Below are 19,113 nucleotides of genomic sequence, written 5' to 3'. Positions count from 1 at the left end.
TACTTTGTAGATGTTAAGCACAGCTTTCTCTTACTAAAGGAATTATGGCTTTAAATGCCAGTCGGATTGTTTTCACTGGATTAATATCACAAAGGATGACGGGCACCCAATCACCAGCCTACATCTGCTATAATTACATGGTACAACGGCTCCACAGCAAAGACAGGGAATGTGGGATGTCTGAGTGACTGGGTAACACACACCTTGCACTGGTACAAGCCGTACATATGCCCTTACTAACTTTTTATGTAACCTACTGGCTCTACTGTAATACTGGCATCTCAGGCCCGGCGGGCAGCACCACTGCCGAATGCTGGCTTTACACACGGTGTGAAGTGAATGTAGGGGGTCCGTAGAATTTTCACCTTCGCAGACCCCAAACCACCAGAGTTGGTCACCACCAAAGGATAAACGTGATCCAATAACCACGTGGTGTCATTGCCATTTTCCTAACGTAGAAGTGAAAGCAGAGCGCCAAATTCTCTGACCCCGCTTTACCCAGTTATTGCACTGCCCAGGATTAGTATGGCAGTGAGCATAAAGCCTCCAGACAAAGACAATTTCAGAGAAGCTAAAGATGGGAGAGAAGACTCGTCCTATAAAATATTACCAACACTTAATCTCTGCATTTCCCTCCCTTTAGGACAGGGGGTGGGGAACCCTTTTTCTGCCGAGGGCCATTTTGATATATAGAACATTATTTCGCGGGCCTGGTGCAGGCTACACCCCCTCCGCGTGACATCACATGGGGGCAGGGCACCAATTGCCAGTGATTACTGCAATGCCTGAAGCATCCTGAGGATGCTTCGGGGAGCTGTAAGGGCAGCTGTTTGACCGTCTGAAGCGTCCTAAGGATGCTTCCAGGACACTCGGCTGATAAAAGAAACACTTGAGATACAGACCAGAGTGTGCTAGAAGCACCAGAGCGCGACACACTAGGCAGGTACATATGTACAAGGCAGTGTGAATCGCTGTCACACCAGCCTGGCTACACTCTATGATGCAAGCAGCATTAATACTGCTCGATATGTACAAACACAAGGTCATAAAGCACATAATGCCGGTGTGACATAACCATCTTCCACTACAATCAGTATTCAGCAAAGCTAAGGTAGTAGCTAAAATCATGGGATAATCTACATCTCAAACGCCTTTTGTCCCATCCCAAGGGCCCATATCACCGCCATATAAAACAGTTTATGCTGGCGGGTTAAACTCAAAAGCACGGGACGTGTGCACAGATACATACCCTGGCGTTAGGGACGCGTGTACAGATACATACCCTGGCGTTAGGGACGCGTGTACAGATACATACCCTGGCGTTAGGGACGTGTGTACAGATACATACCCTGGCGTTAGGGACGTGTGTACAGATACATACCCTGGCGTTAGGGACGTGTGTACAGATACATACCCTGGCGTTAGGGACTTGTGTACAGATACATACCCTGGCGTTAGGGACGTGTGTACAGATACATACACTGGCGTTAGGGACTTGTGTACAGATACATACCCTGGCGTTAGGGACGTGTGTACAGATACATACACTGGCGTTAGGGACGTGTGTACAGATACATACACTGGCATTAGGGACTTGTTTACAGATACATACCCTGGCGTTAGGGACGTGTGTACAGATACATACACTGGCGTTAGATCAATGCAAAATGTCAGCAAACACAGTAACAAATTAAAGTAACCACTTGAAGTGGCCATACAGGTTCTAGTACATCATTCTGATCATCATCTCTCCAACAAATTAACAGTTTAGGAGCTTACAGAAATAAAAAGGAATAACTGGGTGAGATTGGGGGTAGGTATAACAGTTTAGGAGCATACTGAAATAGAAAGGAATAACTGGGGGGTAGTTATAACAGTAAATTTCTATATATGGGAAAAACAGAAAATTGGTTTAACTGCTGGAAAAAGTTTACATTTCATTAGAGGTTATGTTTTCTATAGGTTAGGAAATCATTCCGTGACTAAACTGCAACTAAAGGCAAGGACTGCTCAAGGGAAAGTGCACAAAACTTCCACACACATGAAACATGACAGAAGAAAAAAAAAAAAAAAAAAAAGATTTTTAGCTTTAAAAGTTTTTTTATTTCCACTACAGATTTTAAAGTTGAGGGCTTTGGGTGTAATAAATAGCAGGGGGAAGAAAAAAAAACAAAAAAAAAAAAAAAACAGTATTGTATTTAGATTTTTTTTTTTCTTTTTTTTAAGTATTATACGGCTCCCTTAATTATATAAACATTACAATATTGAAAAAAAAAGTTTGCCTTATTACTTTTCTGTGGTGTGCGTTAGTGCAACAGTTTATACATATATAAATATCTGTCATTTATGATGTGTGCAAACTTTTCAACAGAAGCAAATCTGCCTACTAACACTAGAAATATGAAAATCTTCCACGTATTTCCCCTAAACATTATCAATGCATAGATTTTAATTTACGTTCTATAAAAAAATAAAAGCACCACGCTGTTAGTTATGGACATTCCTATCACAGGTTACAGGCGAATTCGGAACTCTGCACTGGATAGATTACAGAGGTCAGAAAGTATAGCTCGCTGCTAGATGTGGCCCGGGTGTCCAGTAAAACCTCTTATTAGCCTTATGGCCGGTGGGGGCAATTCAAGTTTGTTCTATGTATACAGAAGTCGCACATCTTACCAGCCCTTTTCATTCACAGTAAGGAAATATTTGGATTAAAAAAAAATAAAAAAAATAAAAAAAATAGGGAAACTATCATGAAACGCACTTAAATACATTGTGGACAGTGTAGTGTTAAATAATCTTTTTAATTGGTCTTAAAAAAAAAAAAAACAAGAAAAAGAAAAAAAAAACAAAACAAAAAAAAAACACACAACACAAACCAAACGCACCAGTGTATAGAGCTGATTTTGTACATCACACAGATGTTCTGAATAAACACAATTACCGGGGGCAGGGGGACGAATAAATCTTTCCTATGTGGTGTGTAGCCAACAAAGCCCAAAAGTGCAGCTGAAATGTCTTAATATTAAAAAAAGAAAAAAAAAAAGGGAGATCGTAGGATAACATGCATCCTAAATTGTTCCATATTTGTGACTGCCGGGGTGAATGTCCAAACACTATTTCATGATAGCTTTCCAGTCAATTGACACATTAAATCAATGGCAAAAATTAAAACAATAATTGTGGGCATCGTATAGGACAAGGAACTCACCCATCCATTAAAAACAGGTGAAAGTATTACCGTAATCCACAGCGTTAAATAGAGGAAATACCAGCAGGGATGTGGATTAACATGATCAACAAGGAAAAGGAAAAAAAATTCCCACAACACCAGTGGGCATGAAAACACTGGAAACAAGAGTTTCTAGTGTCATCTGTTTCTGTGCATTTTACATAACTTAAAATCGCATGTAAAGCACACACACACAAAAAAAAAAAAAAATACGAGTCTATACATAAAAAACAAACAAACAAAAAAAAACAAATAGGCCACAATCAGTGGACAGGCAGATTGATGGCTGAAACGTAGGCCTCTATACAAAAGCAGCAGAGCCTTTAATCACGTGTAATCAGTTATTGGAAATGAAAAATTGCCATCGCTAATTGCAAAAGTGTACGCATTAAGGCTAAAACCATGAGAAACGTTAGCAACTAGTAGGCTGTACAAACACGCCGCTAATCCCACAAGCACTACCCATCGTACTGCATTTTCAAAAGCTTCAAGGTATTGCTTAAAAGTGACATATTCAAGGGTCATTCTATTTCAGCTCATTACATAATTGCATATTCCTTAAAATCATAAAAGGAAATTAATCTGGGGGAAAAAAAAAAAAGCATGTTGCATATGTCTTTGTGGTATAATGTAGAGAGGATTTCCTGCACCTATAGTGGCCTCAAAACACTGCGCCAGGGGCAATCCTTCAAAGATCAGGTCCAATGAGAACTTGTCATCAGATGTTAGTCTTAGGAGTGTTAGCATTGGGTTTTTACATCATTTCATCAGCGTACAGCAACGTTCCCCTAGGTTTGCTTTATAGATTCTACTGCTGACAAAGGCGTGGCATCCCTGTACTTATAACACATTAGCGCACAAGGCCTTTTACCGTCAAGAAAGGCTAAGAACTTCCATTGACTCTAAGCACCTGGTGCCGCTGCCCACAATATCCCCAGTTTACAACCAGACATCACTTTGTGTTGCTTGGCAAAGCCAACGGGCAGTGAAACGGTTCATGAAATGAGGTTTTTAATCCATTCAACTGCCAGTGGGTCCTGTAAAGCATTGAGGACCCAGGTCTGCATGGTCAGTGCAAGGGTTAAACAAGATCTGGTTTAGCCCGAGTACAGAACAGATATGAATAGAAATAGGATGCTCTGTGTAAATAAAATAAATAGCATGTCATCTCACATTAATACTGCTAAAATAGAATTCTTTTGTACATTAGCTTTACATGATTGTGCTGTCCTCATTGCCACAGACCCGTATTGGTAAGCAACTTTGGAAAAGTCCGAGGCCAGCCAGAAAAATGCAATAAACTAAAAAAAAAAAAAACTGGTTTCAGAGAATTTTGCAAATGGCACACAGGAAAAAAAAAAAATTATATAACAAATACTAGGATATACATGATTCAGTTATATCTGACCTCCATAGTTACTGGTGATTTCGCCTAGTTACATAACTGTATGTACTAAAATATTTGACACGAATTTCAAAGGGAAAAAAAAAAAAAAAAAAAAAGGAGGAAAAAAGTTTTTTTTTTTTCCATAAATTAACTTCATATTTAAGGCTTTAACATTTCAAGAGAAGGTCTTTTCTTCCTCTTTTTTTTTTTTTTTTTTCCAGGCCATCTCATTTTATCTGACATTACAACACGGAATTTCCTTACAAAACAATTAAAAAATAAAAAGTTTATATAATCAGCGTTTCTCGAAAGCCCTGAGAGAAAAAAAGTGTTCAAATTGTATTAAAAAGGGTAAATTCTGTAAACGCTTCCAATGTTTCACAAACCTCACATAGGAGTTGCAGAGAAAAATAGTATTCGGGGCCTGGACGGAAGGCTGCTTGGACAGCGAGGGACAGTGAACGTGACGGGGATGCGGTGGGATTGCACTTTGTTGAAAATCACTGTAGCTGGAACTACAATACAAGTAAGTGCAGCTGGCCTGGCGTGAATCCTTCGGTAGTGCCTCTGTAACATCGGATACCAGCACCAATTAAGCAAAGTACATTGTACGCAGGGTGTCCTGATGGACCTGAACAGCCTTAGCAAGTGCTTGGTGGTCTCTCCCATTACTCTGACCAGAAGTGTGGCTACCTTCAGCACTGGAACAAGAAGAAATGTACAGAAGTTCATCATTTGCCACAAGCTTTAAAAAAAAATGATTAGGGGGAAAAACCCACCTATATAAATAGCACATTACTATCATTAAAACCAAGACACCAAGTACAGATGTGTCCTTTTATACTGTAGCTTCAGTCACGCCAAAAGCCCATCTCACATACCAGGTCAGGTGCTTCTCAGCCGGGCATCTTTGTTACTTAACATGCCATTTGTTATTTAACATTAATTAACAGACGAAACTACCCTGCTAGCTTACACTGATAACTGGGGCTTACAACATTTGTATATCTGTGTGCGACAGAGTCCGAATCGGTGTAATAAAAGGGCTCCGATACCAACGGCCGCGGTTTTTCCTCACGCCAAGTTCCGCCTGTGACTGTGTAAAACCAATTCCTTTGTGGTTTTAGTTGTAGCCCAGCGAGAATGGGCTTGACCTGATCGCTAGGATGCGTTCGCACGCAGCCAGCCGATTTGCAGCCCTGTTCAATGAGTGACAGGAGAAGCAGTTTGTGGGTGGTAACAGGGGCTGGCCACTAACAACGGGAGAGCGGAGGTGCAAACGCGGGCTTGCCTGAGCGTCTAACGCCGTTTCAGGGGCGTGCATAATCAAGAGGCAACAGCATAGTACACGTCACTTGGCTGTATTTTAAACTGAACCACTCGCAGTGCTTACAGTAGTGTATGGTCAACCACAAGCTCTGCATATGCATCCGATGGTACTCGATGTTAGCGATGGTTGCATACACTTCCTGGAGATGACTTGCACAAGTGGGCATCTTAAGACAGGGTGGTGGAAGTCTGCATACACAAAGCAATCGCACGCCAAGACAGTGGGCGTGCTAATGCCTTGCCGTATTTGATTACGCATCTAGCGAGCGAACGTATCTAGCGAGCGGGTCTGAAACGAGACCACTGTTCGCTGCACCTGTGAAGCAACCAAGACGCAAAAATTTTAAGAAAAATATGGTGGTATGCAGCTGATCTTGGCCAATCACGCCGGGTGTACCCGCGCCGTATGACGTAAAGGCGCTCAGTGTATGAGGACACATCTGTATAACACAGCTCTGGTAAGTATACAAAACATTTAGAACTATAGCTTTCCAAAGTTGAGAAATGAAACCACTACGACTTCAGGCCCAAAAATAATTCCCCAGCTGATAGCACCTGATGCACGGGTGATCAAGAACAGTCTCAGAAACATGGGGTAGGACAGAAAAAAAAAGGGGACTAAAGATATTGCAGAAGACCGATTTATTAAGCAGATTGCAGGAATGCACAAAGTTTGCGGCTAACCATCTGCGGATATGGCCTAGGAGCTCAGCAAGGACAAGCCTTCCTTTTCCGGAACAGTGGGGATTAGGCATTAGGTTAGACTGACATCTCGTAGCAGTTCTGCAGCTCCAATAAGATCACGCCTTCTGATCTTCACAATGAGAATACATAGAGGCTCTGGAGGCTGTATAAAACTTTAAGAGCATTTTAATGGGTGCAGCCACCTTATAGCGTGACTTGGAAAACGTACCTGTCGTGTTCTTTGTCTACCAGATGATATCGGGCCCTAAACGCCACTAAATGTGCATAGTACGCAGGAGCAGGGATAGATACAGAGCGAGTGCAACGGACGTAAGTGTGACAGAGCTGGTAAGTGAGAATTTGCAGCTCATCCGATGAGAAGCGGTTATCATCCCAGAGAACGTGATAGTGTGAGGGTCTGCTTGTCCCCTGCAATGCAAAAATACATTTGAGACCATAAAAAAAACCAAAAAAACGCATTGATATCCCCACAAGATACATACACCTTTCATTAATACATATAAGATTGTTCATTTGCATTAAATCCTTCACTGTGAATCCAGAGGGACGGGATGTTTGGGGGGCACTGTTGCCACAGGATTTCCAAGGCTCACCAGGAGTTACGGCACAAAGCAGCTCTATACAGATTGGGGCTCCTGTCTGCCATTTTCTTGGAGAACAACTGAATACTGGCATCTCTGGGCACACACTGTACATTAGTTTATTGCAAAGGGCCTGAACAGAGGTCAGGGAGCACGCCATGAACGGAAATTGGCCAGATAAGGAATAATATGAGATATGGTAAGAACTTACCTTTGTTATCTCTATTTCTACGAAGTCCATAGGGTTCCACAGGATACCTTGGGGTATAGGCGATGGCGGCAGACATCCTGGCACCACAGAGTTAAAAACTTCACCATCCTCCCAGGATGCACTGGGGTCCCTCTCCTATACCCCGCCCCCGAGCCTCAGGCACTCAGTTTCGTCACAAGCCATAGGCCGGAGGAGGATAAAGAGAGAGAGAAGAAAGTCTGGAACACACAAGAATCACATTCTCACCAGAGGGAGACGGAAAAACCGGTGACCAGAACCACAGCCCATCTGCAGTACAGGTGCGACAGGGCGGGAGTCCTGGACTACGTAGAAATAGAGATAACAAAGGTAAGTTCTTACCATATCTCATATTTTCTACATCAGGGTCCATAGGGTATCCACAGGATACCTTGGGGATGTCGCAAAGCAGTATCCTTCAAGGGTGGGGACGCTCCTGTGCTGACAGGAGAATCCGTCGCCCGAAGGAAGCATCCGGAGAGGCGTAGGTATCAAAAGCATAATACCGTACGAAAGTATGGACAGATGACCACGTGGCCGCCTTGCAAAGCTGAACAGCTGAGGCGCCACATCGAGCTGCCAACGAAGGACCCACAGACCTAGTGGAATGAGCCTTAACAGAAGCTGGAACAGGAAGGCCCTCGTGAGAAAAAACTTCAGAGATAGCCAGTCGAATCCATCTTGCCAATGTTTGTTTAGTGACAGGCCAACCTCTTTTATGGAAGCCATAAAGGACAAACAAAGAGTCTGACTTCCTATAGACAGAAGTGCGGTCCACATAGATTTTTCAAAGCCCGCACCACAGCCAAGGTGGCCTCACCAACAAAAAGGTCCAGTGAAGTAAACTATGGTACAATAATTTCCTCGTTGATATGGAAACTAGATACCACCTTTGGAAGAAACCCAGGATGAGTGCGCAGCACAGCCCTGTGTCTATGAAAAATTAGAAATGGAGGTCTGCATGAGAGAGCTCCCAATTCTGAAACCGTTCTGGCCGAAGCAATAGGCAGAAGGAATACAGTCTGAATGGGTAGCCATTTCAAATCCACTGAGCCCAGTGGTTCAAATGGCAGTCCTTGCAGAGTCTTCAAGACCACAGCCAGATCCCATGGTGCCACAGGTGGAACAAAGGGAGGCTGAATAAGAAGCACCCCTTGCATAAAGGTGCGGACATCAGGCAGCATAACAATCCTACAATGAAACCACACTGAAAGTGCAGACACCTGTACCTTCAGGGAAGCTAGGTGAAGACCCTGGTCTAAACCCGCCTGTAGGAAGGCCAGAACCCTGGACAATCTGAACACCTGAGGAGCATAACCTCTAGTGCGACACCACTGGAAGAAAGCCCGCCACACTCTATGGTAGATGTTGGCACATGAGGGCTTGCAAGCTCTCAGCATGGTGTTGACCACAGAGCTGGAGAAACTAATGGACCTCAAGAGGGCAGTCTCAATAGCCCCGCCGTCAAAGACAGCCGACTCAGGTCCGGATGAAGGCAAGGACCCTGAGACAACAACAGCGGAGTGTCCACTGAGAGACCCTGAAGATCAGTGTACCAGTGCCGCCTGGGCCACGCTGGATCAATCAGCAGTAGCATGCCGCCTTCTTGCATGAATTTGCGTATCACTCGAGGAAGAAGGGAGAACGGAGGGAAGAGGTACGCATACTGGAAGGTCCACTTGACCGCCAGAGCGTCCACTAGACAAGCCTTTGCGTCTCTTGTTCTTGACCCGCACATTGGCAGTTTGTTGTCGTGTCGTGAGGCCATGGAGATCTATCTCTGGAAGGCCTCACTTGTCCACCAGTAGCCGACACACTTCCTGGTGAAGAGACCAATCTCCTGGATGCATGTCTTGACTGCTGAGAAAGTCTGCTTCCCAGTGGAGAACTCCTGGTATGAACACTGCTGATATTGCGGTGAGATGCTTTTCCGCCCATACTAGAATGCGTGACACCTCTGTCAGAGCCGCCTGACTGCGAGTCCCTCCTTGGCGGTTTATGTATGCCACCGTGGTGGCGTTGTCCGACTGTACCTGCAAAGGTTTTCCCTGCAAGACCTATCTTTCTTGCTGGAGAGCCTTGAATACTGCCCGCAGTTCCAATATGTTTATTGGATGAGCAGCTTCTACCGATGTCCACCTTCCCTGAAAGAAGTGTGGACCCCATCACCGCTCCCCAGCCCTGGAGACTGGCATTCGTCAGAAAACGGCCGAGCCACCGCAGGCACGCCTTACATAATCCAGAGTTACCATCACCCTCTGCCAATGGTACCTTGCATACAGTACACTGAGTCGGAATGGGGAAATCATGCTCACTGTCAGACATACTGAGTGTGTGACCCGGAGCTGTATGTGACCATCGCACTTCACAACAAGTTGTATAGTGAGGTATAAATCCCCCTTGCAACACCGCACCGCAAGGGCTTGTTAGCAGAGAAGAAGAAAGGGATAGGGAAAATAGCTGACAATATGTGAAAGTGAAAGTAACAGACAGCAGCGCTAGCCCAAAGTCACATACAATGCAGAATATGGAAAACCCTGCAGTATCTGCACTTCATCAACTAACCAGACCTGGTAGGAAACAGCGCTGCATACACTGACCTTGCACCGGAGGAGAGGTATGCAGGGGACCCAGACCACGGTGCCCGCATTAACAGCTTCCAGCAGTGTTTGCCACATGTATTAAAATGGCCACCGAGGAGCAGAAGGAGGGCTGGTCCGGGGACGGAGCGCATGCAGATGCCTAACCACCTTGTGGAGAGGCCGTGTGCAGCGGGGGAGGCACAGGCTGCTTAGCAGGGAAAGCGTGCTCCCCTGGCATGCATTTAACCCCTGGGACGCTGGACATTTACTGTTTCTGTAAAGTCCTCAGTTCCAGGGGGTAGCGGAAAGTGCAGGGATCAGTATCCTGGTTCCACACTGCAGCCAGTCCCCAGGGAGCCCCCTGCCTGGGGACTAAGGACTGTGCTATTCGGCTGGGACCCACCGCGGGACCTTGCCGCTTACCTGAACCCCCGTAAATCCGGCCACAGTCCGGGCAACCAGGGCCACCGCTAGCTGTGACCCCAGTCACCCACCAGCATCCCCGGATCAGTACCGGCGTTCTGGTACCAGCGGGGTGTAGAAGCGACGACATGGACGTCAGTACAGACTGTCCATGTTGTCTGCTCGTTAGATGTGCAGCCACAGCTGCATTGAAGAACTTCAGGGGCCTGCAGACCCCCACTCTGTACGGTGCATCCGACTTTGGTGTGCCTGAGGCTCAGGGGAGGGGTATAGGAGAGGGACCCCAGTGCATCCTGGGAGGATGGAGAAGTTTTTAACTCTGTGGTGCCTGGATGTCTGCCGCCATCGCCTATACCCCAAGATCCTGTGGATACCCTATGGACCCTGATGTAGAAAATAGTCACTTGATTACCTCAAAAGAAAAGCAGCCACAAAAAAGTCCTCAGTACGCCCTCAGTGCCGTTACCAGGCAGAAGGGTACAGCCAGCAATGACTGGACATGCAGGAGAGTGAGTCCTTCATGTCCAGGTATATAATCACCCAACCTCCATGAGGTTTATGACAAGCCTCAGACTCCACGTTCAACATTCGGAACAAGACTTTACTCACCAGTAACTGCTCTCATTGAAGACGAACAGTTTAAAAAATAAAAAATAAAAATACAAACCTGTTACCATCACCCCAAAACAAATAGACAAAGGACTACTTGGACTGGAGTTCTCCAGTAGGCAGTCATACTATTATCCTTTATTTATATGGCGCCACAAGTGTTACGTGGTGCCTACTCTTATAATATACAGCTACTAGAGACCAAGCTGATCACAATGGTAGAAATAACAGAAGAAATACAAATGGTAGAAGTGCCCATACTTCTGTGAGGCACGAGGGAAGGTTGGGGGGGAAATCTTCAAACAGTACAATGTCTTAAGTGTCCAAGCTACTGGACAATAACCTAAGGGAGATATATTGTGCAGTTTAGGGTATAATAGGGGATACAATTAAAACCATGACAGACACATACAGCAAGAGATATGGAATGCCCAATGATTATAGTGTATATGAGAGAGGGCATCAGGAACATATGGGAACGGTAAAGCAGACACAAAAGGGGCCGACAAGCCCGCTTCGCTCTGGCTTTAAATATGAAGCAGCTCCAGGTGGGCAACGTGTAGTGGCAGAATGTACACGAGAATGACATACCTGTATTCCAGCATGACTGCACAGATAGAAGTCAAACTCTGAGGGGTGGGTGATTTTTGTGTCCACTGTGGTACCAGCTGGAATATTTCCACTTTTCCCAACCTAGTGCCAGGGAAGAATAGAGAAACGCGTCAGACATGGAAACCATCCTATCAGAGGCAATGTAGGGAGACTAACTCTGTTCTTACCCGTTCATTTCTGTCTGTACAGAAGAGTCGTGTGTGATGTCTTTTCTGTACAACAATGAAGGTAATGCCCGGCTGGTAATCCTTCTCCAATTTAATGCAAGCTTCTCGAATAGCGATAAGCTCATAATGTAGTACCTGTATTAGAGGGGGGAGAAAATAAAATGTTATTTCAAAACCTAAACAGAAGTTCAAAGCTCCTCCAAAATAAAAGACATTCCACCCAACTATAGCACTACAAGGACTGCTCCACTACCCACCTGCTGGAACTGGCCCTCAGACACGCCATCCCTGTAGAAGATTATTCTAGTGGGCTTGAAACGTGTTGATTTGTAGAACTGGATGAGCAGTTCCCGGACCATGGTGGCCAGGTCTTGAATGATCTCCTGACGGTGCTGCTGCACTCTTACCGTGGCACAGTAGCGGTTGGGATGAGCATCCATGCTACCTACAACCTAATTAAAGAAAATAAAAATGTAACAAACTAGGATTTCATGTTTTTTGATAATTTAAAGTATCCGCCCTATTCTGCCAATAAAACAGCAAAACTGCACTAGAGGTGGCAGTTGGTGGCACGTGGTTGTTACTTAGGAAGATGGTAATACTGCTTAGAAACGTCTTCCTTCCATACTGCGTGTGGCAAGTTTGTCCATGGTGCAAGTATCAACCGTTACAGGAACATCTAGAAAAGGCACCAGTACATTGTAATTCCTGCTTACCGCAGCGATTGACGGCTTTTTTCCATCCCCTGCAGGAGGGTGGGTGACATCTGCTCCAAGAAATATAACTGGCTGTTGAAACACCTGAGGCCTGGTGTGGGGAAAAGAACAAAAACACGTAAATGGAAAGGAGAGGCAATGTTTTGTTTTTTTTACAAACTATATTTGACTTAGGAAATCTACATTTTTCAATGTATTAGGGTGGTAGAGTACTACAGGCTGAGCCTCCCATATCCAAATATTCCGAAATATGGAATAGTCTGAAAAACTGAATTTTTTTGGCATGACAGAGATAATGAAACCTTTGATTTTTGATGGTTCCATGTCAACAAACTTTGTTGGTTTAAAATAACCTTCAGGCTGTGTGTATAATGTGTATATGAAACAAAAATGTATTTAATTTCTGTACACAAACTTTGTTTGAGCCACAAAATTATTGAAAATATTGTATAAAACTACCTGCAGCAGGCTGTGTGTATAAGGTGTATATAACACATAAATGCATTGTGTGTGTGTGTGTATATTTGGGTGCCATTCCCAAGATATTTCATTACTAAATGCAAATATTCCAAACTACAAAATATTCCGTTATCCAAAATACCCCTGGTCCCAAGCAGTTTGGATATGGGAGACTCAACCTGTACATAGTTACCAAATTCATAAGCAATGCGCATAGTCCTGTGGTGACGCTATATTATGCAGTAACAGTCAATCTACACTGTGCTGTATAGAGAACATTTGTCATTCAGGTCACTGCTGCCATTACGCACTACATGGCATTCATACATGCACGCGGCATCAGTTGAGGATTGGAATGGTACATACTACTTGGTAAGTCCTAACAGCCATACCACAGCTGAAGTCTCAGTCACAAGACCCACATCACTAAGGCACAAGCCAGAACATGCAGCCACACATTATACAGAACCCTCGTCTGCCACCCTTTAGGCATAAGGAGCATGTAGGAAATAAGACCATGAAGCCCAGGTGTTAAACATGAGCTCTGAAGACCATTTACAGAGGATTCCTTCTGGCTCTTAGTAAATTCCTATTGATAGCAAACCCCACAGGTGTGTGTATAGCTTACAACCAGTTCACAGTCCATATCACTCTATAAATAACCATTAGTATTGGGGAACGGGAAATTAAACTGAGTATGATGTCTTTCCAAAAAGTGTCTAAGTACCTATAGAAGTTCAAAGTATTCATTATGCAGTTGGTTTATCACACAGACCTAACACAGGATATGTTAATGTTAATGAGGAGGTCTGGAATCAACTTGTTAAATAATCCAATTGGGGACAGTGGAGCCTATTTGGCATCCTAAACCAGTTTTGATGTGTAGTGGCTGCACTCCTAGACAATGCTGAATTTTCCACTAGGCACATGCCCAGGGGCAACACAGAGGTCCTCCTGCATCAGAGGTTTCCAGTGCCCCAGTCGAGCAGCGGCTATTTGTAATATAATATTAACAATTTAACAGTTCTTACATACAGTATGAAAGGGTGCTCAACATAATATATCACATCATTAAATACAATACTACATGCCATTGTCTGTTTTTGGATAAGGTTTGAGAGGTTCCGATTGGAGAGGCCTGGGGGTATATTTACTAAGGTGTGGGGTTTATAGAAGTGCAGATGTTGCCCCTAGCAACCAGATTCTAGCTATTATCTTCTAGAACAGGGATGGGGAACCTCAGGTCCGGGGGCCGTATAAGGCCCACGGACCCATTTGGTCTGGCCCTCGGAGCTTTTTTCTGCTAGCCTCATCTGGCTAGCAGGGTACCTAGAATGGCGTCCTGCAGCCAGAAGCTATGCAGGAGTGCCGCCTGAAGCGAACTTAGGATACTCCAGACAGTCACACTGCTGCCCTTACAGCTCCCCCGAGCATCCTCATCCTATAATCACCGGCAATTGTGGCCTCACCCACGTGTGACATCACATGGAGGGGCGTGGCCTGCACTAGGCCCACGAATATTGTTATATATATATCAAACTGGCCCTTTGCAGAAAAAAGGTTCCCCACCTCTTTTCTAGAAGGTGCTAGATAAATAAGTAGAATCTGATTGGCTGCTATGGGCAACATCCTACACTTTTGTAAATATACCACCTGGAGTGAAACTGGGCGTATTCCAAAATGTTGAAGGTGGAGACCAGCTTGCCCAGCCCCCTCATGCATTGGTGGACTGACCTGCGAAGTGTCTGGAGTAAAGACTGTACCCATGGTGTATAAGAAACACTCGCTGGACCCTGGAATCAAGCAGAGCCCCTAGATGAAGCCTCTGCGGCTATTGAGACAGGCTGGGCTTTCGCCAATTGATGAGCCAGCCGTGGGTCTGAAGAACCTGCACTGTCAGGAAGAGATGTTCCAGAGGATGGACAGGGACTGCGCCGCAAGTAGTAGATAATCTAGGTAAGGGTTGATCCTGATCTCTCTAAGCAGCAGGACAGCAGCCATTATCAACATGACTTTTCGTAAAAACACGGAAAACAGTCTATATACCAAAATGCAAGGCCCAAAACTGGAAATGATCAGAGAACTGCGAAGTGGAGAAACCGTGGATGGTCCTCTCAAATGGGGACATGCAAGTAGACGTCCTTGATAGTCCATGGATCCTTCTGTTTCAAAGCATGAATGATAGACCGGAGGGGCTTCCACCCTGCACCTGGGTACTCTAATAAATGCGTTTAGAAACTAAGCTGAAGATTGGGTGGAAAGAGCCATCTGGTCTCTGAACAAAGAATAGGTTGCTGTAGAAAACAGACCCTCTTTGAGAAGCAGAAACAGGGGTGATGACCCAGAGACCAGAAGATCTCCGATAGTCTCCTGCAAGGCTTTTCTTTTGGAGAGGTCGACCGGAAGTTCTATCACTGCATACAGGCATTCGCCGCTACATACTGGCTCCGACTGCAGCTGGGACCCAGTCACTAGTGCTCCGGCCACCAGAGCAGGGTCCCGTTGGAGTGGCCGGTGAGCTGCGGTCGCACTGCAGCTTACCCACCAGCTGCTCGTTGAAGTAAAAAAATAGCCATCTATATAGTTGCATAAATGCAGCTCTGGAAAAAAAACGGTGCCAGCTCCTTGGGCACCAAAGAAAAAGGTTTGCGCAGGCAGGGGGTGGGATACACTGGATGAGGAGCCTGTGCGGTTTCAGACATTGACAATTTGGTGTCCAGGCTCCTCCAGCTCCACCTATACCCACTGTTCCAGCGTCCCCCATGGCTAAATGAGAAAACACCACTGTGGCTTTGTAAGGGACGTTTCCTACAATGTTACACACGTGATTGATTCAGCACCTGATTGAGATCTCTCCAATATCATTTGGTATACGTTAAGCATGAATAAAAGGGTCAGCAGTCTGGGGGTAACCTGAAACTTCTGCTCAGGTTTAGTCCATGCGCTATAGAGCGAAGGTCCCAACAAAAAGGGGAAAAAGGAAAAGAAAAAAACTTTTCCGATTTAATTTAAAGTGAAAGTGTCCTTAAGGGCCCAGTATCTCCCTGCTTACCCCCAAATGGATGATTAAGAAAATATAAAAACTATAGAGATTTTGTTAGAGACCATCATATCTCCCCTCAACTGCAAAGGCAAGCAATGGCGGTCGTAAATACAGCAGTACATTTAGCATCCTATACTTTACCTGCCCTGGGGTAACAAGATGTTATTGACTCCTCCCAATTTGACATTTATCTTCAAGCAGAGGTTAGACAGTGTCTGTGGCGTTGTTCTCTGCACATTTTTCATCTGCACACACTGAGTTGCCACACCTAGCACAGTGTCTCCAACGCGTTTCACCTCCGCTGTAAAAAAAAAAAAAAAAAAGAAAGCCTTTAACACAAAACACTACTATCCTTTCAGCAGTCAGAAACTGTTATACGCTGCACTTGGGAAGGGCAATTACCCACTGCAATGGGGGTATATAAAGGCATGTCTGTAAGGAGGACTCTCAAACTGGACCAAATAATATCCCAGTGCTTTCACATCTACTCGGTCATCTAAATTGAACACATCTGCTCTATCATAAAATGGAATAGTGTTCAATTTAGAAGTATAAAAGCAGTAATCTCACAAACTGACATTTAGAGCCTGTGCAAAAGCAGTTTGGCTTTATGTGGCAGACATGACGTATCATCAGACATCATGGTCTTTTCATCAAAAATAACCTGTCCTCTGTGGATGATCGTAGATCAAGACAGACGCACAGACTAGTCATCCTAGGGACAGGTCAGAGGAGGACACTTCTTTCTTGCTGGGCTGCCAGAGAAACGCGCTGCTCATTATCTACTGCTAAGAGCAGGTTAGTACTCTGAATGCTGAGAACATATTTACTGCTTTAAGTCAAATAGAAGTAACATTGTATTCAGCAAGCTGAGATCTATGCAATGAGACCAGTGTCTAAGTGATGAGGAATCTGTACTAGATTCAGGTATTGAGCCATTTCTGCACTATATGATAACTTTACTCAGTATTAAGGACTAATGCAACATTTTATGTTCTTCCATGTGCAATTAAAGACATATGTGCACTAGAAGTCCTTAGATTTCTATATATATCCATAGCGTGTGGGTTACATGTGAAATATATACACAGAAATAATGCTATCGGACAAATGACTAATGGGGCTCATACAGCTATGGCCCCAATTACCTGTTATGCCCCCTGACCCGATACGCGGTCATCAACTATCAGCAATCTGTCTGCGGATCAGGGAAATTCAACAAAAATACCCGAATCACCAACGCCGATCTTTTTCAACATGTTGAATTTCCGATTCCTGGGCAGAACGCGGAATTGCGGCAGTCAACTGCACATTTATAGGGCCTTTAAGAGTTGCAGGTTGTATAATATGGCAAGTAAAGGCCTAAAGTAGTTGTGGGTTGTGAGGAAAGTTTGGAAAAAGTCCAAGTAATAAGACTGTCGAACTGTGTAGGAAAATCTTAATATATTGAATATTAGATATTAATCACTATTTCTAAACTAATATCTCCTCTATCACTGTATGTGTAACACATGTTCATTGATCCCAGTACCTAAGTGATGTTTTCTTACCCTATATAGGGTTGAACAAACCATAATGTAAAGTGTAGAATACAGATATACAATACCAGTAGGTGACATGGAGACGGGAACACATTGGATGCACACTCACCATACACAGGGGTCTTCCCTGGGAGAATTACAACGATCAGCTGTAGCCCAGTGAAGGCGTTCTTCAGGTGCTTGAACATAGGCTCCACGTTGTCTGCTCCTTGAGCATATTTGCAGAAGCACGGCTGCCCTTGAATGGGCATTCCAGCATCACGCGATATCTTCCGCAATTGTTCAGTGAACGTTCTAAACAAAAAGCAACAATAAAGAGATAAGTTTGCGGCAAAATGGCAGAGACCTCTAGAAGATACAACAGGGCGCTCCCGAAGGATGGATGAATCTACCCCCAGCTCCAAACCATGATTAAATCACAACAGAAACATTTTAGGATTATTTCACTGTATCAGGATGAAAATATTGCAGAACTATGAATAAATCAGGATTATGCTCTCGGAATCCACTGGGGAGGTGGGGGGGGCGAATCTAGGAAAGACATTAATGGTGCATACACATGGTCGGATTTTCCTTCAGATCTGTACAATAACTATTTTAAAAATCGTTCATACCTGAAGGAAAAAACAAGAGATTGTAAGAGCTTATCTTAGATATCTCTGTTTCTACAAGGTCCTTAGGGTCCACAGGGCACTTACCTTGGTGTATGGGTAGGCTGGGAACCAGACCGGGCACCACACAGTTAACTTGAGCTTCCCAGGATGCAGTAGGCTCCCCTCCTATACCCCACGCCCCCTGCCAAGGCACCTTCAGTTACGTTACCAAGCAAGAGGCCGGAAGAAGAGAAAATAGGAGACCGTCCGGCGCACACAAGAACTCCATACTCTCAGAAAACTGGTGACCAGATCAAGACCCTTCTGAAGCACAGGGCGTCAGGGTGGGCGCCCTGTGGACCCCCTAAGCACCTCATAGAAACAGAGAGAAAGGCAAATTCTTACAATCTCTCTGGTTTTCTACTTCAGGGTCCTTAGGGTCCACAGGGCATTTACCTTGGGGATGTTCCAAAGCAGTACCCTTCAAGGGTGGGGACGCTCCTGTGCAGAAAGGAGAATCCGGCGCCTTAAGGAAGCATCCTGAGAGGTGACTGTATCGAAAGCATAATACCTCACAAAGGTCTGAAATGCTTTCCAGCTCTCATCCTAACTTGCTACTACATGCTCCCTCCTCCCTGTCTTCCTCATCTGTATCATGCCCATCTGTCTGCCCTTCCCCTTGAGAATGTAAGCTCTTGCAAGCAGGGCCCTCTACCCTCTTGTGCTTCTCCTTACTATATATGTTCATCTACTTCTTACCCACAACTAGGACACCTAACACTTGGTGCCTATGCTTTGCTGATTATGTGGGTGTTATGGCCACCTATGTATCAATGTATATTATCCATGTCCTTGTCCTTCATTGTATTTTATTTTACTGTAAGTCACTTTTTGGTTATGTACCT

The 19,113-nt window shown here is 44.6% G+C and overlaps 1 protein-coding gene across 1 annotated transcript in view; it reads right to left on the bottom strand.

Moving 5' to 3' along the window:
• Positions 1 to 5,211: 5,211 nt before the first annotated feature.
• The window catches only part of AGO2 (argonaute RISC catalytic component 2), an 83,536-nt gene continuing 69,634 nt past the window's right edge, over positions 5,212 to 19,113 (bottom strand). Inside the window, exons 12-19 of the mRNA XM_088448053.1 lie at positions 17,725 to 17,909; positions 16,216 to 16,375; positions 12,573 to 12,663; positions 12,114 to 12,308; positions 11,857 to 11,991; positions 11,669 to 11,770; positions 6,862 to 7,061; positions 5,212 to 5,320 (exon numbers count right to left, since the gene is read on the bottom strand). Of these exons, the coding sequence (XP_088304179.1) occupies positions 5,212 to 5,320; positions 6,862 to 7,061; positions 11,669 to 11,770; positions 11,857 to 11,991; positions 12,114 to 12,308; positions 12,573 to 12,663; positions 16,216 to 16,375; positions 17,725 to 17,909 (1,177 nt within the window). The remainder of the gene's footprint in view (positions 5,321 to 6,861; positions 7,062 to 11,668; positions 11,771 to 11,856; positions 11,992 to 12,113; positions 12,309 to 12,572; positions 12,664 to 16,215; positions 16,376 to 17,724; positions 17,910 to 19,113) is intronic.

This window comes from Taudactylus pleione, unplaced genomic scaffold, assembly GCF_031769625.1.
Source record: "Taudactylus pleione unplaced genomic scaffold, aTauple2 ptg000450l, whole genome shotgun sequence".
Taxonomy (NCBI): domain Eukaryota; kingdom Metazoa; phylum Chordata; class Amphibia; order Anura; family Myobatrachidae; genus Taudactylus; species Taudactylus pleione.
Note: the sequence above shows the minus strand (reverse complement) of the source record. Positions and strands in the feature narration are given on the sequence as shown.